General features: G+C 43.6%; 2 protein-coding genes across 3 annotated transcripts in view; both read left to right on the plus strand.

Annotated features, from left to right (window-relative positions):
* CUNH11orf54 (chromosome unknown C11orf54 homolog) lies at window positions 1-23,191 on the plus strand. Of its 2 annotated transcripts, XM_050120642.1 has the most exons (9): window positions 1-151; window positions 4,023-4,171; window positions 9,101-9,199; window positions 13,204-13,277; window positions 13,452-13,553; window positions 15,765-15,941; window positions 16,757-16,906; window positions 20,642-20,758; window positions 22,294-23,191. In XM_050120642.1, exons 2-9 carry the CDS (start codon window positions 4,117-4,119, stop codon window positions 22,465-22,467), a joined length of 948 nt encoding a protein of 315 aa, XP_049976599.1. In that variant the 5' UTR covers window positions 1-151; window positions 4,023-4,116; the 3' UTR covers window positions 22,468-23,191. The 2 variants fall into 2 exon arrangements, with proteins under 2 accessions (XP_049976599.1, XP_049976600.1); XM_050120643.1 differs by lacking the exons at window positions 1-151; window positions 4,023-4,171; window positions 13,204-13,277 and having other exon boundaries at window positions 9,102-9,199.
* The window catches only part of Med17 (mediator complex subunit 17), a 20,734-nt gene continuing 18,387 nt past the window's right edge, over window positions 22,648-24,994 (plus strand). The window contains exon 1 of the mRNA XM_050120625.1: window positions 22,648-22,684. Coding sequence (XP_049976582.1) covers window positions 22,648-22,684 — 37 coding nt within the window. The remainder of the gene's footprint in view (window positions 22,685-24,994) is intronic.

Below are 24,994 nucleotides of genomic sequence, written 5' to 3' on the forward strand. Positions count from 1 at the left end.
GACTGTGATGGGCGGGCCTCCGGGAGGGGCGGTACCGGCTCGTCCTCAGGGCCTGAGCTGGCAGAGGAGTACAAGCGGCGGGACTGGGAAGCTGTGTTCCAGAGTGGTGGAAAGAAGGCATTCCTGCAAGCGTGAAGACACTGTGGGTCAGGTGAGCGTCCGTTTGTTGTGGGGGCCGAGTTCCCCCTCAGACACAGGGTGCCGGCTGCTCTAGTCACGCTACCTACCCTCCAGGAGTTCGCTTGCAGCAGGCATGGGCTGCTTCCCTCAGATCCTCAGCTGACTGAACAGTGTAAACCAAGGTTTAGTACTTTCTCTTCAGTAATGAGCTGGTTTGAGTTATTTTCCATGCTGCACCTCTGTATTGTATGACAAGCCAGCCAGCAGGGCTACCTGCCCTTAGTAAGTGGTTGTTACCGTTTTGTGATTGATTACGTAAGGTATTGGTCTACTTGCGATCAGCCAGTGCAATCGCTGTAAACTCCAAGACAGGCATCAAAAACTGTCACATTCAGAGCCCGTGTCTTGCGAAAGGACCAGTGCAAAGTCAAAATGCAGGGTCCTGTTCAAAACGAAAGAGACAACTAGCTGGGCACGGTGGGAAATCCCAGAACTGGAGAGTCTGAGCAAGGAGGATTGCCAGGCCAGCCTAGGCTACATGGTGAGACCCTGACTCAAAAGAATGTTATTCCCCTAAATAAATAAAAAATAGAATTATTAGCACAGTTTTACCATCTTTCCTTATGTGTGTACTGCCAGTGCCTAAGAACTTAATGAGCCGGGCGGTGGTGGTGCACACCTTTAATTCCAGAGCTTGGGAGGCAGAGGCAGGTGGATCTCTGAGTTCGAGGCCAGCCTGGTCTACAAGAGCTAGCTCCAGGACAGGCTCCAAAGCTACGGAGAAACCCTGTCTCAAAAAAACAAAAAACAAAAAAAGAAAGAAAAAAAGAAAAGAAAAAGAAAAAAGAATGCAATGAGCAGCTGGGTGGTAGTGGTGGAGAACGCCTTTAATCCCAGCACTCAGGAGGCAGACTCTATGAGGCCAGGCCAAGCTGGTCTACAGAGTAAGTTCCACGGTGCCAGGGCTACACAGAGAGACCCTGTTTTGAAAAACCAAAAAAGAACTTAATGAGCAGAATTGTTGGGACGTTCACCAGAGAAGACTGCTCAGACATGGGTGTAAACCAATAGAAAGCCTTTATTAGCTGACTGGCAGCCACACTGGGTGTTCAGGATCCCAGTGTAAAACTGAGCCAGGGTGAGCTTTAAAGCACAAAAATCATATCTTGGTTGGCATACTTAGGTAATATGAACAGTTAGCCAAGCAGAAAACTGAGCCAGAATGAGCTTTTAAGCACAAAAATTTATGTCCTGGTTGACATACTTAGGTAACATGAACAGTTAGCCAAGCGGAACTACGGAAGCTAAAGAGCAAGGTTAGTACATTTAGAAGCTGTCCCAGAACTATGGACTTTGATCCACAGTTTTGATGGATTAGGCCTTTGTTTTAGTCTTGGCAGGTGGTGCTGTCTATGTTCTGAGTTTTACAGCCTGAATGGCACTTCCATCATAGAGTAAGTTGTGCTCAGGTCTTAGGGCCTACTAAGGTCAAGGGACCCTAGTAAAGAATCACTGCAGTTTGAGGGGTTAGAGAGATGGCTCAGCGGTTACGAACACTGGTTGCTCTTCCAGAGGACCCTGGTTCGATTCTCAGAAGCCATGTGGCAGCTCACAACCATCTGTAACTCAGTTATAGGGACTCCGATGACCCCTTCTAGCCTCTGCAGGTACCAGGCAAGTACATGGTGCGCAGGTGTACATGCAAACAAAATATCCATAGTCATAAAGGTAAAAAAAAAGAATCACTGCAATTTGGAGTTCTGCTTCATAACTTGTACCAGTTATGAATTGTTACCGTAGCTGTGGAACGGTGTACCAAACTAACTCACTTGCCTTCCTTTTACTTCCTGATCCCTACACATTTTGCCTGTAGTCTGGAATTTGTAGAATTGACTATCTGTGGACTCCCAACCATGGCAATCTACCAGGATTAAGTTCTAATGGGACATTAAAAACACCTTTTTAGGCCAGGTGAAGGTGGTGGTGGCACACACCTTTATTCCTAGCACTCCAGAGGCAGAGTCAGGCCAGCCTCTGAGTTCGAGGCCAGCCTGATGCACAGAACAAGTTCCAAGAAGAAGGGTTACACAGAGAAATACTGTCTTGAAAAAAAAAAAAAAAACCCTACCTTATCTAGTGGGTGGCCAGGTGTGGCGAGCATACCTTGGCCCTGCTCATGCTTCACTAGCCTGTGAGTTTCCAAACACAGTTCAGATGTTAAGTTGCTGGCCTAGAGACAGAGCTATTATAGGGAGCTTGCCTAGCATGCATGGTCCTGAGTTCAATCCCTGGCACCATCAAAAACAAACAAACAAAACAAAACAAAACAAAAAATCAAAACAAGACAGAAAACACAAGCCACCTGTTTGTGTAGTTTTTGATATGCATAGATCTATATGAATACAGGGTTCTGTGTGACTGACTGTACAATTTGCACAGCTGTGAAGCCAGACATGTGCTTGAATCTTGCCAGTCTGGTATATCATAAATGCTTACTGGTGAACTAATAAAGCACCCATTGTGTGCAAGATACTTGAAAGAGAGAAGAAATCCAGTCTGGGAGGAAGATGAAGCTTAAGTGTGACCAGTTCTAGTAGGTGCTGCAGGGTCACTCTAAACACTTACTTCCTTTTGTCAGATGAAGGGACCACTTCTTCGCTGCTGACTCAGCTTGGGATTGGAGTGCACACTGGACTCACAGGGCTGCTTTTGAGTTCACAGTCCTCTCTATGTAGCCCTGACTGTCCTTTGCATATTTGTGTTTGTTTACTGTATAGTGCTCTTGCTGTGCATTCTTGGAAATATAAGATTATATTGGTTAGGTTATTTGTAAACTAAAGTAAAAATTTGACTTTCAGAATCTAATCATTCTATAGGTTTCCATTTCAATTGGTAACTAAAATTGTCTCTTATTAAAATGATAAAGGAATAATTCAAATGTAAAAGGAAATGAAATTTGACAGCATATCCTATAACATAATTTTGTAGCTTCAAGGGAAAAAATAAATGAACTCCTGTTTGTTGATACTGAGATCTACTTTAGAATAAAATTTGTTCTCCATTTAGAAATACTAATAAGGGTAGTCAGACTGGCTGACTTCAGTTAAGCTGGCGGGTGGGTAAAGGAACTTACCATCAGGACTGACTCTCCAACTTCAGTCCCCAGGATCCACGTGTTGGAGAGGGAACCAAGTCCTATAAGTTGTCCTGTGGTCTCCACAGGTGTACTGTGGTGTGCACGTACACACACACACACAAACACACACATACACAAATAAACAAGTGTAATATTAAAACACTTAAGTCTAAGACAACTAACTTTTAGTTTAAACGTCAAATAAGAGAGTAGGAAACATGATCTATTGTGTGTTCTATACAGATATAACAGTGTAGACTCCTGTAAACTGTATGTACATATGCACATGCACACATACAGTAAACCATTTGTTTATAATCCTTATACATATCTCTAGTTTCAAGACCATGTTCTTAGACCCTGCATTAGAAAAGCCCAGGTTTGAGCTGAGTATAGCACTGGGGGGGGGGGGGGGAGCACTTTCCTGGCATGCCTGAGGCCCTGCTTCCATCTCAGTACTGAACACAGAAATGAAAGAGAACAGATTCAAGTAGTGTTGGGTTGGGATACAGCACTTAGCTGAGACCCTGGGTTCTACATAAAACACCACCAGGAAGGAAGAAGGGAGGGAAGAAAATAGAAAATCTAAAAGGAAGAAGAGGGAAAGGATGGTAGAAAAGAGGTCCCCTGCTCCTACTCACATGGAATGGACATGACGGTGTTTGGGGCTCTGAGGGAAGCTTGGGGCACTTTGCCCTCCTTACGTAAGTGAACCTCGGTGGCCTTTGCCTTCATCTAGTAATTGAACTCTACTATTCATTTCCAGAACCCCGGGGACTCTTCCTGCTGGTGCCCTGTGCACTCTTGTGATAGTTAACAATAGCTGCTGTGTCTGAGCGACCTTGCTGAAAAGAAAGGAAATGGCTTGTACTGAGTTTTCTTTTCATGTGCCAAGTCTGGAGGAGCTTGCTGAAGGTAAAAATGATGTTAACCTTGGGATTTTAAGGACTGTTCCAGGAGACAAAACCAAAAGATCCCTGAGATACATATGTAGCTAATTACCTGTCTGTATCTTAGTGAAATGGTACTTTTGATACAGAAATTTTCATTTTAGTATCTGTTCAGTATTCATTTTTTTAAAAATTCAAAATTCTGTCTCTCAAAAAATAAAAGAAGCTTTTGTAAGTTTTTATGCTGTATTATTTGTAAGCATTTATACTTTCTAGCACATCTTGATCTTAAAATAGAAGTTGTTTAATTTCAAGATCCTTAGCAGCACATCAAACTGCACATAGGGGCTGGAGAGATGGCTCACAGGGTAAGAGCACCGGCTGCTCTTCCAGAGGACCTGAGTTCAATTCCCAGCAACCACATGGTGGCTCACAACCATCTGTAATGAGGCCTGGTGCCTTCCATGCCAGTAGTACGTTGTATGCTTAATAAAAAAATAAATCTTTTAAAAAATGTACATAGTACCTTAAAGGCTAGTCCTCTCTGCATACTAACATGTATGCATAGAGTTTTAAATTTTTTGAAAGATAGTTACACACAAAATTAAAATTCCCAACCCTAGTGCTAGTTCCTTCTCTGCTTATTCTCCTGGAAGTAATCATCATATCACATTTATAGCGATCCTGTGACTATATACTTTGTGCAATGAAAATGGGAGGTGGTGGTGCACACCTTTAATCCCAGCATCGGGAGGCAGAGGCAGGCGGATCTCTGTGAGTTCGAGGCCAGCCTGGGCTACAAGAACTAGCTCCAGGACAGGCTCCAAAGCCACAGAGAAACCCTGTCTGGAAAAAACAAACAAAGATAGCAGAGAGTGGTGCAATCCTGACAATATTCTTTAAAAATATCGTCTGCTGCTTTGATCCTACTGCACGAACTGGCTCTGTGGGAGCCTGGGCAGTTTGGATGCTCACCTTACTAGACCTGGATGGAGGTGGGTGGTCCTCGGACTTCCCACAGGGCAGGGAACCCTGATTGCTCCTTGGGCTGCTGAGGGAGGGGGACTTCTTTGGGGGAGGGGGAGGGAAAGGGGAGACAGTGTAGGGGAAGAGACAGAAATCTTTAATAAATAAATAAATAAATTAAAAAAATATCGTCTGCTAGGGATGGAGAGATGGGTCAGTAGATAAGAGCACTGACTAAACTCAAGAGACCAGAGTTCTGTTCCTAGAACTCATGTGGCTCACAATTGTCTGCAATTGTCAGTTCTATGGGATTCAGTGCCCTCTTCTGGCCTTCTTCAGCCGCAGACACAGAGATGGTGCACACACATACACATGCAGGCAAAGTACTCCCACAATAAAAATAAATAAATCATGAAAATGAAATATATGGTCTACTATTGAGTATTGCTCATAGTCCCGAATATACTTTGCCTGCCTCCTGATTCATGGGTTGTCAATTCACTTCCTTAAGTTAGCCTATGCTTTGTTATGTTTCTTATGCTTTATTTATCTTGTTCCAAGAAGAATTTAAGGAAGTTCCCCCAATCTAAACTAGAGAAGAAAAAAGATGGATGAGTGCACAAAATGAAGCCCACCAAGTTTGCATTGAAATTGCATCTGCCATTTCCCTGATGTGTTAGGTTCCATTCCGTGGTAGCTTCTGTCTCTGTAACCGATCCTTACTTCTCTTAGCATGCTGTCTGGTAGTTATCATATGTTCTTGAAGAGACTGAATCAAACATGTACCTGCTTTCTGCTTTTTTTAATCGCTTTTTTCTTATAATATATTTTTGATCCTTAAAAATATATCGTTCATGGGGCAGATGAGATGGCTCAGTGGGTAAAGGCATTTGCAGCTCAAGCGTGACAGCCTGAATTCCACCCCTGGGACCAGCTCAGTGGAAGAAGAGAACCAGCTCCCACAGGTTGTCCTCTAATCCCTACGTGCACCTCAGCATGCATGAGCGTGCTTGCTTGTGTGCATGCATGTGAGTGCACGTGCACATGTCCTATAAATAAACAAAACACCTGTGTTTCTGTTAAATAGACCTGCACTGTAGCGGTCCTCCTTGCTAGCCATGGAAGAGCCTGTTCCGGTCCGCAAAACTGTAGCTGTTCTTTGTTTGCTTTGGTTTGGTTTTATCTTTTCCTTCCTTCTTATTCCATGTCTGACTGTGCGACTGGCCCCTTCTTTTCTTGCTCTTTCATCCCTCTTGCTCCTAGATCTTCTATTTATTCTCTCTGCCTGCCAGCCACGCCTGTCCTTCTCCTGCCCTGCTATTGGCCTTTCAGCTCTTTATTAGACTATCAGGGGTTTAAAGACAGGCAGAGTTAAACAATGCAACATAAAAGAATGCGACACATCTTTGCATCATTAAAACAAATTTTCCACAGCATAAACAAACATAACTCATCTTAAAATAATATTCCACACAAAGCTCTCGCGCATTTAATTGGTATCAGAGTCTGATTTTCACAAGTATCATTCTTCACTGGTAAGGTGATGTGGGATGCCAGTTATTAGACATACTTTTATAAATTATTTTATTTATTTATTTATTCATTGTGTATATAATATTCTTTCTGCGTGTATGCCTGAAGGCTAGAAGAGGGCACCAGACCTCATTACAGATGGTTGTGAGCCACCATGTGGTTGCTGGGAATTGAACTCAGGACCTTTGGAAGAGCAGGCAATGCTCTTAACCACTGAGCCATCTCTCCAGCCCCTTTTATAAATTATTAAAATATTTCTTGAACAGAGTCAGGAAGATCTCTGAGTTTGAGGCCAGCCTGGTCTATGTAACGAGTTCCAGGACAGCCAAGGCTATGTAGTAAGACCCCTATCTCAAAAAAAAAAACAAGTAAAATAAAGTTCTAGAAGAAAAGAACCCTGGAATGTTAAGGCACTGTGCTTTTCTACACTGTATTATGGCATAATGCACCTACAATTAAGAATAGCGTTTGCAGAATGTGAGCACATGTTCTTAGGTATGGTGGTTTGAGTATGTATGGCCCCCACAGACTCGTGTGTTTGAGTGCTTGGCACTATTAGGAGGTGTGGCCTTGCTGGAGGAAGTGTGTCACCACTGGGGCGAGCTTTGAGGTCTCAGAAGCTCAAGCCAGTTCTTAAGCCTGGTGCCTGCGGCAGCATGTCTATCTGCACACTGCCATTAAATGTTTTATAAGAGTTGTTGGGGTCATGGTGTCTCTTCACAAAAACAAAACCCTAACTACATAACTGCCATTCAAGTTGAAATCTATATTTGGCACCCTAGTGGGCACCCTCACGGACCTTCCGGTCAGCCCTTCTGCCCAGAGGTGACCATTGTTCATCACCCTTGAAGCCTGCGTTTGAAACAAACTGAAGTCGTGCAGTCTCTACTCTTGTCTGGCTTCTTTGGCTTGAGGTCTTGTGTGTTGTTTTTATCTGTGGCATAGTGGCCGAACCTGATCCATTGCTGCCTCAGCTGCCAACTGTGCCTCCACAGCTGCCCATGCCTCCTGCTGCTATCATGGCCCTGAGTCCAGAGGTAGCCTCTGCCTCCTGCTGCCGCCTCTCAACCATCTCCACACTGGGAGGCAAATGTTGTTTTAACTAAGTCTCTATCTTTTTTCCCCCATAAAGACTCAGGAGCCAGATGCTGGGGTGCAAACCTGCTCACTCAGACGGGCAGAGAAATCAGCCAGCTGACCTTTCTCCTTCAGAAAGAGACTTTTCTTTTGGCCTGTCTGAAACAGAACTCCTCCAACCAGTTGTCCCTCCCTGCTACTTCCTGACTTCCCCTCACTCTCTGTGGTTACCTCCTGTCACCCGGTCGCTTGCTCTGCCTCTTGGCCTATTGTTAATTTTCTTTAAATAATGCGATCTTGGGGTTCACAGTGTGATAAATACCCCACAACACTTGTCTGTAACTCCACTAAATATGTCGCTTGAGATTTTTTGAGCTTTCCTCCTTGAGGGAAGCTAGCCCTCGCCTGTGTGCAGTCTGTTTCCTTTCTGCCATCTTAGTTTCTGCTCTGTGGCTGTGAAAAGACATCATGACAAGACGTGAAAACCTGTCCTTCACATTACAAAAAAGAGGGGCAGACCCAGGGCTTGGTGAAGGCACCAAGGCAACTCCTACAAAGGAGAACATTTAACTGGGACTTGCTTACAGGTTTAGAGTTAGTCCATGATCTCCCTAGGGGGAAGCCCTCAGGCATGGTGCTGGGGCAGTGGTGGAGAGCTAAAATCCTGATGCCCAGGCAGGAAAGAAAGAGAGAGCGAGAGAGAGGGGAGAGAGAGAGAGAGAGAGAGAGAGAGAGAGAGAGAGAGAGAGAGAGACAGACAGACTCTGGGCCTGACGAGGACTTTTGAAACCTCAAAGCCCACTCCCAGTGACACACCTCTTCCTGCAAGGCCACACCTTCTAATCCTTCTCAGACAGTTCCACTCCCTGGTAACTAAGCATTCAAATTTATAAGCCTCTGGGGGCCATTCTTCTATAAAGCACCACAGCAAGATGAGTGAATGTGGGTATTTGTATGTCATAGAGTCCATTATATCCTCCGATCATGTCAGAGTCTGATTTTCTTCTTCAGTAAGACCATTCCTCCGCTGGGGGTACAGGTTAGCGGTAGGCCATGTAGTTTCCACTGAAGCCTTGGGTCCATCCTCTTTTGGTTTTTGTTTGTTTTGTTTTGTTTTTGGTTATTTATGACAGGGTTTCTCTGTGTAGCTCTGGCTGTCCAGGAACTAACTCCGTAGACCAAGCTAACAGAGATCTGCCTGCCTCTGCCTCCCTAGTACTGGGACTAAAGATGTGTGCCACCCCTCCAGCTCATCCCTCTTTTTTATAGTGTAAGTTCGGACTGTGAGTCTAAAAAAGAAACTTTGGAGGAAGATTTAGTATACAGTGGCCAAATTTTTGCCTAACGATAAATAACGCCTTTGCGTGTCTTTTATTAGTTTTGCAGAAGGGGCTGAAGGGCAACTTTGCTGATGTCCAGGTCTCCGTGGTTGACTGCCCAGATTTAACAAAGGAGCCATTTGCCTTTCCTGTAAAAGGTGCGTAGTCTTAAAAATACGGTTTTGGTCGTCAGTCATAGTCATAGAGAGTAGGCTTCAGGTGTGTTTATTAGTTATGGAACATGCTCAGTAGGGCAAGATTTGAGAGCACAGAATTTTGTTTTTAACTTCCCAAATGACTTACAAAAATTTCCTTTATGGGACTAGAGAGATGGCTCAGAGGTTAAGAGCATTGGCTGCTCTTCCAGAGGTCCTGAGTTCAATTCCCAGCAACCACAGGGTCACTCACAACCATAATGAGATCTAGCATGCAGGCATACATGCAAGAAGAACACTGTATACATAATAAATAAGTCCTAACAACAAAAAAAAACTCCCTTTAATTTGTGGTTGTTTTATTTATTCAAGCTCAGAAAATATCTGAGGCAATAAGCCTATATTTGGGGACTGGAAAGATGGCTCAGCAGTTAAAAGTGCTTTTTTTGTTTTGGTTTTTTGAGACAGGGTTTCCCTGTATAGCTTTGGAGCCTATCCTGGTACTTGTTTTGTAGACCAGGCTGGCCTCATCTGCCTCTGCCTCCCAAGTGCTGGGATTAAAGGCGTGCACCACAGTGCCCGGCAGTTAAAAGCACTTTTGCTCTTTCAGAGGACTCACTTGGTTCCCAGCAACCACATCAGATGGCTCACAGCTGCCTCTAACTCCCGCTCCAGAGGATCTAAGGCCCTCTTCTAGACTCCGAAGGGGTTTGTATTCTTGAGCCAGTATCCCCACACATGCACACATCATATTCATAATTTAAAATTAAATAAGCCTCTTTTTAGGGCTTATGTTTGGTTCATCATTTAAACGCCAAGACCCCTTCAAGGAGTTTGCCAGGTTTGAAGTGAGAAGACAAAGGAGTGAATATGGGCTGAGTAAACCAGTCTCAGTGTGACAGACTGGATAGACTATGGCAGCCAGCAGCACTCCAAGGTAAGTGCTGGCTCCAGCTTAGCAGTGAGGAACCTGGAGCTGGAGAGGCTCAGGAAACTCAGAATCAGTCATAATGGAGACCAAACGCAAGTGTGTTTCAAAAGTCTAACCTTGGGCTGGAGAGATGGCTCAGAGGTTAAGAGCACTGACTGTTCTTCCAGAGGTCCTGAGTTCAATTCCCAGCAACCACATGGTGGCTCACAGCCATCTATACTGAGATCTGGTGCCCTCTTCTGGTATGCAAGCATACATGGAAGGAATGTTGTATACATAATAAATAAATCTTTAAAAAAACAAAAGTCTAACCTCCTTCATTATGCCCTCTGGTGATGAGGAAATAAAGGTTAGTATATTTTCTATTTCTTTTATTATGTTAATTGATATATTTGGGTAGAAAGTAATCTGCTTGGAATTCTTAGATGCTAGTCCTGCCTCTCCTGTCTATGAATTCTATTACCCCATAATGTACCACTGCCTTAGATACATTGAATAGGAAAGGTCAGTTTCATGTTGAGAGGAGTCTGCCAGGTGAAACAGTTTTTGATTGTGAATAGACCAGATGGCAGTCTCTCTGAGCACCTTGAAACCATTAGATACCATCTTTAAAACATGTATTGTGTTAGCACTGTGTCTGCAGATATGACTGTGCACCTCATGCATACCTGGTGCCAATGGAGGCCAGAATAGGACACTGGATCCTCTGAGACTGGACTTCCAGACTGGAGATGGATGTGAGTGCTGGGCACCGAGCCCAGGTCTTCTGGAAGAGTATCCGTGCTCTTGACTGCTGAGCCATCCCTTCAGCCCCAGTGAAGTCTTGTGAACAAACAAGCTAAAATCACCTCTCTTCCTCGCCCATGTAATCGCCCGCAGTTTCTGATTTTCATTTTCAATAGAGTAGTTGTTTCTGCAGCTACCCTTCTGTCTAGCCGTCTCTTCACGATGCTTTTTCCAGGATCTTTTTCCAACCTTCACCTATTTTGCATACTTTTTCTGAGTTTTTCATCTAATTTTGTTATTTTTTTTTTTAAAGATTTGTTTATTTGTTATATGTACAGTGTTCTGTCTGCATGTGTGCTTGCAGGCCAGAAGAGGGCATGAGATCTCATTAGGGGTGCTGCGAACCATCATGTGGGTACTGGGAACTGAACTCAGGACCTCTGGAAGAGCAGTGAGTGCTCTTAACCACTGAGTCATCTCTCCAGCCCCTAATCTTGTTATTTTAACCAGAATCTAGCATCTTTGAAATCTGTCTCAACTAGCTCTCTAGGACTTTTCAGTTGTGTGTGGTGCATCCCTGCATGTGGTTCCCTCTCCCCTATTCCCGGGACAGCTAAGAGCCCTGCCGCAGTCCTGCAGCCGTCACCGTCTCTCTCACTCAGTGCACAGTCAGTGGGTAATGTCTGCTCTCCACAGACACGGACTTATTGTATCTCTCCTCCATAATCAGTATTACATGTACTTCAATGAAAGGTAGGTACCCTTGCTATCTCTCCTCCATGTAGCAGGCGATTACATGAACTTCAATGAGCAATACCCTTGCAAGACTTCTCAAGTAAAAGATAATTTCTAATCTGCTTTGAAAAAGTGCCTTTTCCAAAATTGTGTCTCATTTCACTGTTATAACAGTTACTAAAAATGTTGGTTGAGGGGCTGGCGAGATGGTTCAACACTAAAGGCTCTTGCTGTCACACCTGATGAACTGAGTCCAGTCCCCAGAATCCACATGGTGGAAGGGGAAGACTCCCACAGTTGTGCTGACCTCCACCACCACACACATGCAAAATAAATTAATAAAGAAAAAATGGAAGTGGAGGGACTGGAGAGATGGCTCAGTGGGTAACAGCTCTTGCCACTTAAGCATGAAAACCCAAGTTCAGATCCCAGCACCCACATAAAAACCTGAAGTAGCCATGTGTACCTATGACCCTAGCACTCTGGAGCAGACCCAGAAGCTTGCTGGGACTTCCTCCAGGTTCAGTGAAAGACTCTCAAGGAATAACGTAGAGGGAGATAGAGCAGGTCACCAGCATCCTTCTCTGGTTTCTACTTGTGGCGTACATGTGCAGTGTATGCACATAAACACTTGCATATACCATAGACACATACAGCACACGGGATATACACATACAATCAATCAATAAGTAGATAAAATGTAAGTAGAGAACCCAGGGAGGGGCAGTTTAGTGGCAGGGTATGATTTTAGCCCTGGGTTTAAACAACAAAATACACAACTACAGACATACACATTAGAAACTCCTAGCATCCAAAGGTTGTCTATCATACCTGTTATTTGTAAAAACAACTTACAGAAAGATTTCTCAGCATGGATCTAAGAAAATTCTACCAGAGAAAAATGTTTTAAAAATTTTAAATTACGGGGCTGGAAAGATGGCTCAGAGGTTAAGAGTACTGATTGCTCTTCCAGAGGTCCTGAGTTCAATTCCTAGCAACCACATAGTGGTTCACAGCCATCTATAATGAGATTTGGTTCCCTCTTCTGGCATGCAGGCATACACAGAAGGAGTGTTATATACATAATAAATAAATAAATCTTTTAAAAAATTTTAAAAATACAAATATGCCAAAAAATTCTTTTAAAATAAAAATGCCCTTAATGGGGGGAGTTTTTTTGTTTTTGTTTTTCGAGACAGGGTTTCTCTGTAGTTTTGGAGCCTGTCCTGGAACTAACTCTTGTAGAACAGACTGGGCTTGAACTCACAGACATCAGCCTGCCTCTGCCTCCTGGGTTCTAAGATTAAAAGCATGCACCACTACCGCCCAGCAATGGTGGTAGATTTTTAAGGGGTTAGTCAAATGAATTCTAGAAACTGCCCACAAGCTGGCCCCTGCCATCTATAACCAATTGTCGATGTGCCACAGCTGCCCAGCCATGCTCAGTGCTGCTGTCAGTGGCATTTGAATCAGGTCCGAGCAGGGGCCACATGCATCTTCTCATGCCTGTTAGTTCCAGCACCGAGATTCTCTTACATCTGTTCCTTAGCGTCTTCTGGAATCTTCTGCTTGAATGATATGCTTGCCTGCTTTTAAGATGGCTTGTGTTTTCTAGGCATCTGTGGGCAAACTAGAATTGCAGAAGTAGGAGGTGTGCCTTACTTAATGCCTCTTGTCAACAAGGAAAAAGTAAGTATGTGTTGATCCTCTGTATTCACAGACTGCAGGAACTGGGTTGGCTCCTGTTTGTCACTAAGGCCACTGGCGAGTGTGACAGGCAGGCGAGGAAGCAGTGGACTGTTGTAAAACATAAATCAGGAAAACGTTATAGTACAACTTCAATAACTTTTTCCTTTTTTATAGGTTTATGACCTAAATGAGATTGCAAAAGAAATAAAGCTGCCTGGGGCTTTTATCCTTGGAGCAGGGGCAGGCCCATTTCAGACGCTGGGGTTCAATTCTGAGGTCAGTATGTGAATAGCATTGTTAGTTTGTTCATCGGGCATTTGAGTTACTCAGTGTCCTGTCAAAAGCTACTTTTAGCTGGGAGTACTGGCTCCTATCTGTAGTTCAAGCACTTAAGAGGCTGAGGCAGGAGGACTGTGGAAGTTCAAGGCTGTCATAGGCTACATAGTGGATTCCAAGCCAGTCTGGGTTACAGTGGAAGAATCTGTCTCAAAGGAAAAACAAAACAAAACCGTTCACCTTCTTTTTGAGTGAGTTGTAAGTGGTTGATGACTGTCCAGGTTTGGGCCAGGTGGACACTCCAGCTGATCCGGTGCCAATGAAGCACCTATCTTTACTTTTTTTTTTTTTAGAGAACTGGTTAACCCCCAAAGAGATGTGTGTGTGTGTGTATTTATTTATTTATTTGGCTGAATCAGGCTATGGAGTCCAAACTGGCCTCAAACTCACAGGCCTCATTCACCTGTGCAGTTCTGGGACTGCCGTGTCCACTGCACACCTAGTGAGTTTCATTCTTACATATATTAGGATACTCACTTCTTTGCAAATCCTTATTGTCATATAAAAGCAGCTCTGGATTCAAAGAGAAATAATGGGGGATAGCCCCATGTTAAAAATCAAATACTAAGAAACTATCAGAATGAACAAAGACTATTTAGAAAAGCTAGTGGCTAGTACTGGTGGTATGACACTAGTGTGTGCCATGCATACTACATACGGTGTATCATAACATGCTTTGTGCCATTTGTACTAAACTCAGTATTGCTATATATGCCTTATGATAGCAAGCTACCACTGTTTGTTTATATCTCATGATGATGAGACCAGACTGCCATTCCCTTTGAACCTCATCCCATAGAGTGATTGTTCTAAATCACAGAACCTCTCGTGCAGAAGCAGTGATATAATTTTCCCCAGTGTTCAAGATAGAAAAAAAAAAAAGAAGTTAAAGCTATAATTAGACATCATGGCTCAAACCTGTAATCCTAATATTTGAGAGGCTAAGCAAGATTACTACAAATTTGAGATCAACCTGATCTGCATAGCCAGCCAGGGCCACAGAACATGGCCCTATCTCAAAATATAAATATTTAATAAATAAAAAGGCATTTTCCCAGATGTTATGCCAGACACAGTAATACCAGAATAGAGGCCCGAGGATTGTTCCTAGTTTGTGCCTTCCATGCCCGCTTAGCCTTCATAGCCAGTTACTGGGTATGTAGCAAGAGTTGTCTCCCAAAAAGAAATCTGGTAAACATTTTATAAAACTGGGCACGGAGAAGTGGCTCGGAAGTTAGAGGGCCCAAGTTCAGTTCCAAGCCCCCACGTGGCAACTCACAACCATCTGTAAGTCCAGTTCCAGGGGTCCAGTGCTGCCTTCTGACCTCTGTGAGCACCAGATATGACAAATACAGCCAAAACATTTATACACATAAAATAAATGAAAATTCAAGCTGGGCTGTGGTGATGCATACTTTAATCCCAGCACTTGGGAGGCAGAGGCAGGCAGATCTCTGTGAGTTCAAGGCCAGCCTGGTCTACAAAGCGAGTTCCAGGACGGATCTAAGGCTACAGAGAAACCCTGTTTCAAAAAAACAAAAATAAATAAATAATTAATTAATTAAAAAAAAAAAAAAAAACAAAGTGAGTTATGGGACAGCCAGGACTGTTATACAGAGAAATCTTGTCTCAAGAAAAAAAAATTTAAAAAAAAAACATTTTATAAGATGTTTGTGTTAGATTTCCACAGCCGTGACAAAATAAGGATCACTAAAAGGAAGCACTTGTTTGGGTTCATGGTTTCAGAAGTTTCCGTCCGTGGCTGATTTTCCCAACTGCTCTGACCCTTTTGGGAGCTAGAGCAGCATAGGGAGGAAGACACAGTGAAACAAACTACTCTCTGTATTGCCACTGGACAGCAGAGTGGGGGAGGGGCAGAGCTTCCCCAACCGTGAATCCCACAGAGGGATTAGTCTGTTCCTGTGGTACAAGGGAATGATTGTGCTGTTGTATGATATAATTTGAAATAAGGGCAGGGAATATAGGCCAGTGGTAGAGCCCTGTTCTAGCACAAACGAAGCCTTGCTTCAATCTCCAGCACCTCAAAAATATGTGAATATGTTGAGAAAGAGACCTGGAATAGAATTTGTTAGAATCTGAAAGAAAACATTTCATTCATTAATACAGTAAAATTGACTTTTTTTTACCCAGTTCATGCCAGTAGTTCACACAGCAAGTGAACAGAACCGCCCTGTGAACGGAAGTTACTTTGCCCGCGTTAACCCTGCAGACCGAAAGTGCCTGCTGGAGAAGTACAGCCAAAAACATCACGATTTTGGATGTGCACTACTGGCTAATCTTTTTGCCAGTGAGGGCAAACCTGGCAAGGTGATTATGCCCATCATAACACTATTCTTTGTCTTGTCAGCTAAAAATTTGAGCTTTTATTGTCCCCAGTATAATTCTCCCCAGAAAATCAGATGTGACAATGCCAAAACTTTTATACAGCTTAATTAATTAAATAAAATTTTCAGGACAGTACAGGGAAAGACAAAATCTTTTTTAAAACCAAAGTTGAGAATATTACTTAGTGACAAGGACGCTTTTCTGTGTAGTAGAATAAGATACTAACCCAGTGTGTTGTACCTGTGTGAAACATTCAGAGCACACCTACGTAAGGTACAAATAGGCATTTGTTTCAGAAGAGCCCACATTGTACTTGAAGTGGTGGTAACAAAACAAGAAAAGGATGGGAATGAATGCCTGCTTGATCTTAGTATTAACCTCTGTGAGGACGTAGATCTTGAAAGAGGAGCCACTTCAGCTACTTGAGAAATTATGGAAAAACCTCCTCCAGAATGTTGCAGGAAGTGAGGCCTTGTGAACATGTCTACATGTCTTCAGCCCCCATGACCAGAGATGAATCCGGTAAGCCCAGTAATCTTCCCCAGGTAAAGTTCCCCAGTAAACTTTCCCCAGGTCTCCAGAGGTCAGCACAGGACTCAGCTCAGGGACTCATGAGTACGATTATCACACATAGTCACACATGGCTGGGTGTAATTTAATTAAGACTCACAGCACTGAGACACCTCGCCTCTAATACTGACCTGGCAGCAGTGGGTGTCGTAGTGGTACACTGAGGTAGTTATCTACAAAGAATTTTACAGTTTGTGCAGTGATGTGCACTATTTCACCCTCTGCAGGTCATCAAGGTGCAAGCCAAGAGAAGAACAGGAGAGCTTAACTTTGTGACTTGCATGAGGCAGACTCTGGAGAGGCACTACGGAAACAAGCCCGTGGGGATGGGAGGCACCTTCATCATGCAGAAGGGGAAAGTCAAGGCCCACATCATGGTGAGGACTCTGCGCCTGCCTGCCTAGACACACAGCTTCTCAGGGTTTGAGGGGAGGGCAGAGTATCACTGTATAATTCAGGCTAGTCTCAAACTTACTAAATAGATTATATAGGCTTTGCCTCAGCCTCCAGACTGTGAGGATTACAGATAGATGCCACCATTCATGGTAAGGTTTTTAATTTTCTTTTTCTTTCTTTTTTTTTTTTCTTTTTGGTTTTTTGAGACAGGGTTTCTCTGTAGCGTTGGAGCCTGTTCTGGAACTAGCTCTTGTAGCCCAGGCTGGCCTCAAACTCCCAGAGAACCGCCTGCCTCTGCCTCCCGAGTGCTGGGATTAAAGTCGTGCGCCACCACCACCCGGCAAATTTTTAATTTTCACATGGCCCAATAAACCATAATCAACCCCAATCATAGGAATTTTCCCCTGTGGTCTTTGCTCCATCGAAGGTAATTTACATATGGTGCAGAGATCATCTTCATCTTTTTGCGTGTGTGTCCAGTTTTCCCATTGGCTGACGCTTGTCACTCTTGTTCAAAAATCATTCACCCAGGACGGGAAATGAGTTGGTAGTTAAGAGCACTTGATGCTCTTCAAGAGGACCTGGGGTCAGTTCCCATCCCCCACACAGTGGCTCACAACCTTCATTAACCTTAGTTCCAGGGGATCTGATGCCATCTTTGGGATCCTTGGGCACCAGGCATGCGCATCACGCAGGCAAAACATGAAAATACATAAAAAGAAAAATAAATACCTTTTTAAAATGAAAAAATCATTTGCCCCCACTCTACCCCACCCCATGCAAGACTTTGTTTCTGGCTTCTCCATCCTGCTGCGTTGGTCTCCATGTGTTCTGGTTGTTTTTTTTGTCAGTTTGACATAGGTTAGTTACCTGGGAAGAGAGAACCTCAACTGAGGAACTACTTCCATTAGACTGCCTGTGAGCAGCTCTGTGGGGTATTTTCTCAAGTAATGATTGATATGGGAGGGTCCGGCTCACTATGGGCAGGGTGGTATAAAAGAGTAGGCCTTAGCCAAGCGGTGGGGGGTGCACGCCTTTAATCCAGCAATCAGGAGGCAGAGGCAGGAGGATCTCTGTGAGTTTGAGGCCAGCCTGGTCTACAGAGCTAGTTCCAGAACAGGCTCCAAAGCTACACAGAGAAACCCTGTCTCGAACTACCCCACCCCACCCCGAAAACAAACAATATAAAAACCAAGCCTAGCAGGCCCTGGAGAGCAAGCCAGTAAGCAGCATTCCTCCACGGTCTCTGCTTCAGTTCCTGCTCCCAGGTTCCTGCCTGGAATTCTGCCCTGACTTGCCTTCATGATGAACTTTAACCTGTAAGATGAAATAATCCTTTCTTGTCAAGGTCTTTAGTTGTGGGGTTTTTTTTTTTTTTCACAGCATTGAAAGTAACAGGAAGAACATCCTGTCTGTGCACCTGGCACCCTGTTAACTGCAGTAGCCTTGTACATTTAAAAGCTAAGAAGTGAAAACTTCTCACTTCCTTATAGAATTGTTTTTAAAATTTCAATGATATTGAAAATTTAGGTGGATTTTTCCACTTAAAAAGAAATAAATCATTTAAGTAGCACTTGTTTGGTGGTACACATTTTTTTTAAAAATATTTATTTATTTATTATGTCTGTGTGTATCTCTGCAGGCCAGAAGAGGGCACCTGACCTCATTACAGATGGTTGTGAGCCACCATGTGGTTTCTGGGAATTGAACTCAGGACCTTTGGAAGGGCAGGCAATGCACTTAACCACTGAGCCATCTCTCCAGCCCTGGTGGTACACATTTTTAATCCCAGGACTTGGGCAGGTGGACCTTTGTGAGTTCCAGGTCAGCCAGAGATACATTGTGAGACCAGCATTTTTTTAAAAGATGTATTTATTTATTATGTACACCTTCATGTATACCTGCAGGCCAGAAGAGAGGGCATCAGATCTCATTACAGATGGCTGTGAGTCACCATGCAGTTGCTGGGAATTGAACTCAGGACCTCTGGAAGAGCAGTCAGTGCTCTTAACCTCTGAGCCATCTCTCTAGCCCAAGAGACCAACATTTAAATAGCAATTACATTGATTTTCTCTGCTTTGTTTTTTACCTCACAGTTATCCCTAGCAATGATGAGTTTTGTTCCTGGGTTTTGCTTTTGTAGGTTGGGGTGGAGTTCTAGGGATAAAGCCAAGGCCTTACACCCATGAGGCAAGGACTATAGTGCTAAGGCACTCTCAACCGTGGACCAAGTTCTTAGTCTTTGTGAGTACTGACAGCTCTGTCTTCAGTCATTTCTACCTTCCCTAAACACAGTGCATTCTTCCATTCCCAGTTCTCTGTGTTTATTACTGTGTGTGATGTATGTGTGAACGCAGGGGCCCACGTGTGGAGATCAGAGGACAGCTTACAGAGGCTTGTTCTTAGGGTGAGCCACCTGCTCTGGAGGCCTGGTGACAGAAAGAGAAACAAGCTCTGTGTAGCTGTCATCGACCTCCACGCTGACTCTATGACACACCCCCATCATGTGCACATACATTAACCTGTTATGGGTTTTGTCTCTTTAAGAGGCAAGCCACGCCCACTTCCAGCTACCCCTGCTCCCCTCTCCCTGCCATCTTGGATCTCTTACTGTCCCTTCCTGGGGTGCGCTCACTTCCCTCTCTCTGCTTCCCCTCTTCTTTGTCTCTTTCTCCTCTTCTTTTCTTTCTCGCTCCTCTAAGTAATAAATATCCAATTCTATTCTGTATGATGTGTCTTTGTGCCTTCTACCCGCTGCCTGCTTGCACCCACCAGCCCACTGGGGACTGGCTGCTCTGTGGGCCTGCCTACTGCCGCCAGGGACCAGCCAGTATTTCCCACAGCTGCTCAGGACTCGCCAGCATTTTTAAAATTAACAATCTCTTCTTAAATAGAAAATGGGTTTTTTTTTCTTCCATCATAAGTTTCAGGGATCATGTTCAGGTCACCATGCTTCCATGGAAAGGACTTTACCTGCTGAAGCAAACTACTGGCCCCACTAACTTCTTTCAGTGGTTTGGATAGTTTCCTCTGTGTTCTCTCACCTTGTTTAAGCATATTATGAGGTATCTTATTCTCTTTAACGCTTCTGCCGACTTGTAGCGCCTGTTTCTCCATCTACCCACTTGCTGGTCCTGGCAGCAGTTATGAGGCTGTAGCTCAGTGGAGAGGCCTTGACTAGTAATGCAAGGCTCTAGGTTTGATCCCTACCACTGGGAAATAAAAAATAAAAAAAATAAAAACAAGCCCAAGACTAGGGTGGAAGGATTGGAAAGAGAGAGCCAAATAGCTCCGTGATAGAATGCTTGTCTACAAGGCAGGAGGTCCTGGTTTCAACCCCAGAACTGTAGAAGAAAAATATTAGAATGGAGAGGCTGGGGCCATGGCCCAGCGGTACAGTACTTGCATAAAGTATCAACAAGTATCCAGGTTCAATTCCCAGTATCACAAAAAAAATAAAATGAAATTAAAATCGAAAACATATACAACTGAAGAAAAGTAAAAGGAGATAGTAATTGCCTCATTCCTTCTTTAACTTAGGAGTAAGTTTTAGCTTGTACAAATTGGTTGGCTATCCATAAAACTGGGGTATGTAATTAATGCCAAAACCAGTCAGTGAAATGTATAAAATTTTCAATGAGATCATACTTTAAACATTTTTAATTCTCATTTAATATTAAGTGTGTTTTCCTGTTTAACCATTTTTTGTTTTGCAGCCAGCAGAGTTTTCTTCCTGCCCACTGAACTCCGATGAAGCAGTCAATAAATGGCTACATTTTTTTGAGATGACAGCCCCTTTGGTTTGCCTGCCAGTTTTTGTCTCCAAAGATCCGGTGAGCTTCACCTGCCATTTATTGCTTTGTTTGTTTGTTTTTATTATTGTTTTACCTGCCATTTGTTTGTTGTGTGTGTGAACAAGCATTTTAAATTACACAGAAGTTGTTCTATTAAATAATAAAAGATCTGGCTGTGGTGGAACATGGCTTTAATCCCAGCACTTCCTAGGCTCTTTGTGAGATCCAAGCCATCCCAGGCTATAAACTGAGACCCTGTCTCAAAAGCAAATAAATAATAATAATAAAAGCACAAGATTTGGGTCTCTTACCGTTGTGTTTGGTGCTCATCATATGCTAATGCTACAGGCTGGAAAGAAGTGTTGTCAGCTAATTCAAAGAAAGTGTCTGCCAAAGTGGTGATGGGTATGCCTTTGGAGCCAGTGACTTTAGTTAAGATTTTATCTATACAATACTGTAAAATGATCAGTTAAAAGATGACCAATGACAACATTTTGTAGTAGCAGAAACATCGTCACTGTGTCTGTTGACACATTGAGTCCCTGAGCAGAATGCCACATAGGTATGAGTGAAAGCCAGAGCATTTAAGCTCTCAGAGGCAGCGATCTTAAGCTATATTGTAATTTTGTAAAGAAAAAAAAAAACTAAGCCGGGCAGTGGTTGCACACACCTTTAATCCCAGCACTCAGGAGGCAGAGGCAGGTGGATCTCTGTAAGTTCGAGGCCAGTCTGGTCTACAAGAGCTAGTTCCAGGACAGGCTCCAAAAGCTACGGAGAAACCCTGTCTCGAAAAAAAAAAAAAAAGAAATAAACTAAACTTTATTACTTTTATGTGTATGGATGTTTTGCCTACAAGTATGTCTGTGTATTACATGTGTGCTTGATGTCCCTGGAGGCCATAAGAGATTCAGATTCCCTGGAACTGGAGTTCCAGGTGGTTCCAGTTGCTCTGTGTGCTGAGAACTGCACCTGGTCCTCTGGAAGAGCAGCCAGTGCTCTTACTGTTAAGTCATCATCCCAGTCCCCTGATTGTTAATTTTTAAATAAGCATTTTGCAGAACAGTGTAGAAAGCTACAGTCTGAATAAAAACATTAAAGTCGTCCCAGAACATACAGGAAGTTGCTTATATCTGCTACCTTGAGGAAAGGAAAGGCAGAAAAAGAGAGAAGTTACATTTCAGTGACTGTTACTGGCTGTACCTTCTTGCATCCTTGCCTCCTTGGGTTTTCTTATCGTGTGATTCCATTGCTTACTTAAACACTAGTCAGCTGGAGATGTAGCTCAGTGATAGAGTCCCTCACCTGGCACGCAAGAGGCTCTGGATTCAAGCACCAGCACTACAAAAAACTTAATTGCAGGCTTAGTGATAGATCCTATGATCTGTCCTTCAGGAGACAGCAGGTAGGAAGATTGGGAGTTCAAAGCTAGTCTCAGCTGTGTAGTAAGTTCCTGACTCAAGGAAACAAAAATAATTTTAAGAAACTTGTAAAAAGTAACAAAAGGCTTCTCCTCCTTAAAGACATAGTAATCAAAATAACTTGACTCCATACTAACAGACTGTCTGTTGTCCTAGGGGCTTGATCTGCGACTGGAGCACACCCACTTCTTCAGCCATCACGGAGAAGGCGGACATTACCACTATGACACTACCCCGGACACGGTGGAGTATCTTGGGTACTTCTCACCTGCCCAGCTCCTCTACCGCATTGACCAGCCCAAAGAGACCCACACGTTTGGGAGAGACTAAAGCAACTGATGCTTATTTAGATGGAGAAATGATTATCTAAATTTAAATCACTAACTCCTAACTCAGGAACTGATACTAATTCAATAAATCCAGTAGAGGGCCTGGAGGAGAGTTTTTCCCTAGCAAGCAAAGCTCCAGCTTAATCCCTAGCACAGAAGAAAAACCATAAGTGATTTCACTATGACGACACTATTTCTATGGCATCTGAACTGCAAGGGTATGGATACATGATACTTATGCTGCTTTGCATCTCCATGTGAAGGAGATTATTGGGAACAAAGGTACATAATTAGGCATACCTCTTGCCTTTTCCTTAAACTGGAACCTTATGCCAGGCCCCCAACATGGACTTAACAGGATGGTTTGGGGGAATATAGGAATCCAGAGATCTGTTTGTTCCTCTTCCCAGTGTGATTACATTCAAGAAATCTTTTTATGCTTTTCAAAACAATGACACTATTATTTTGTGATAGTCGTTAATGTGTGCTGATGGAGCCTAGAAAGCTCCTTGCTGTTCTGTATTATAGAACCTGTGATCATTAGCCAGAAATCCACTCTCCAGCCTTGAAAATCTCGACACCCAGTGTGGGTGGAGGAACTCTTTAAAATCAAGCCATAAATGTTCTGATTGTTTATTTTGTAATGCACACGCCTTGTGAGTATAAATCTCCAAATTATTTAATAGACATGATTGAGGCAAAACTAAATAAAATCATTTAATATATTGTTTCTTCTTACTATCTTACCTCTACAAAAACAATACTACAGTTCTTTTTAAAATGTGTATGTGGCCAGGCGATGGTGGCGCACGCCTTTAATCCCAGCACTCGGGAGGCAGAGGCAGGCGGATCTCTGTGAGTTCGAGACCAGCCTGGTCTATAGAGCTAGTTCCAGGACAGGCTCCAAAGCCACAGAGAAACCCTGTCTCGAAAAAAAAAATATGTATGTGTATGTTACATGTGTGCATATCCTTGTGTGTAGGTGCATGTGAATGCATGTGCTTGTGGAGGTCAGAGGTTATGCCCAGTATCTTTGATTTCTCTCTGCCTTAATTATTGAGGCTGGCTGAACCCAAAGGTTGCTGACTGAGCTAGACGAATTAGTCAGAGCAAACCTGTCTTCCTCCAGAGCACCAGGATTACAATGAGCTGCCACATCCACCTGGCTTTTTAATGTGGGTTCTGGGGATCCAAAGTCCAGTCTTCACACTCATGCAGCAAGGGCTTTGTCCACTTTATCTCCACAGCCCAGCGTTAGTTTTCTTTCATTTCGCTTCCCCTGCCCTCTGGAGCTGAGTGGGGTGTTAATTCACCATTGTAGCACAGGGCCAAAGTGAACATACAGTAAATGTTTGTTCACTGGGTGGATTATCCCAGACATGTCACTAGATCCTGCAAATATGTTTAGTTGAAAAAAACCAAACAAATGTGATGTGATTAATATATGATCAATATGTGAAGAAAATACAGCAGGGCTGGAATGTAAAGATATTTCCTTGTGGGGTCCGATGCTGAGAGAATGGATTCACTTTCTTAATTTAGTTCAAATAATCAAGACTAATGAAATCACACACCAATGAAGTGTAATCCTGATGGAATGAAGGTTTCTAGTCAGATGAGGCCTGTCTGGAAAAAAAAAAAAAAAAAAAAAAGACCTCACAGAACAGGGCAAGACTGGCTTTACTGGCTCCTGCATGAGCTTTTGAGTTTCTCACAGGTATCAAAGGAGCATGGGTGCTCTTGTCAAAACGCAGGGCAGAAGGGAAAGTGGAGACAGTACGACTTAAAGGCTGTCAGCAGTTGTCGCGAAGAGACAAACCATGCAGCTCTTATATAGGGAAACATTTAACTGGGGCTACTTTACCGCCCAGAGGTTTAGTTCATTATTGTCAATGGCTGGAAGCATGGTGGAGTGCACAGTAGATGTGGTGCTGGAGAGGGGCTGAGAGTTCTGTATCTGAATCCTCAGGCAGCTGCAGGAAGAAAGAGGGAGCCACTGGGCGTGGCTTGAGCTTCTGAAATCTCAAAATCCACTCCCTGTGACACACTTCCTCCAGCAAGGCCACACATCCAATCAAGGCTCTCCCTGCCGTGCACTGCATATGTGGAGGCTTAAATACCCAGCAATGGCCAACAGGTGAAAATCCCATCCTCTGATCCTCTAGGCTAGGCACAGCTTCTAGTAACTTCAATTAGAAGGCTCTAGCAGGGAAGAGCAGCTGAAGGCCAGGACTCATTAATCCCAACATCTCCCCATGTGTGTCTGGAGATCATTTTCATTCAAAGCACACAGCAGTCAAGCATCAAAAGTAGAATTGGGAGCTGGAAAGATGGCTCAGAAGTGCTTGCTGCTCTTCCAGAGGACCTGAGTTCATTCCCTACCACCCACATCAGGCAGCCCACAACTGACTAGCTCCAGCTCCAGGGATTCCAGTGCCATCTTTTGATCTCCATGGACACCTGTACGTGCACTGAGGGACACACACACACACACACACACACACACACACACACACACACACACACAC

The sequence above is a fragment of the Alexandromys fortis genome, unplaced genomic scaffold, assembly GCF_014885135.2.
Source record: "Alexandromys fortis isolate MF-2015 unplaced genomic scaffold, M_Fortis_MF-2015_v1.1 scaffold_171, whole genome shotgun sequence".
NCBI lineage: Eukaryota > Metazoa > Chordata > Mammalia > Rodentia > Cricetidae > Alexandromys > Alexandromys fortis.

What these genes read in the sequence shown, in the direction of transcription:
- CUNH11orf54 (XM_050120642.1), top strand. Translation starts at nt 4,117, where the DNA reads ATGGCTTGTACTGAGTTTTCTTTTCATGTGCCAAGTCTGGAGGAGCTT. An exon ending in CTCTTGTCAACAAGGAAAAA is followed by an intron (nt 13,278 to 13,451) that starts GTAAGTATGTGT and finishes CCTTTTTTATAG; the next exon opens with GTTTATGACCTAAATGAGAT. An exon ending in CGCTGGGGTTCAATTCTGAG is followed by an intron (nt 13,554 to 15,764) that starts GTCAGTATGTGA and finishes TTTTTTACCCAG; the next exon opens with TTCATGCCAGTAGTTCACAC.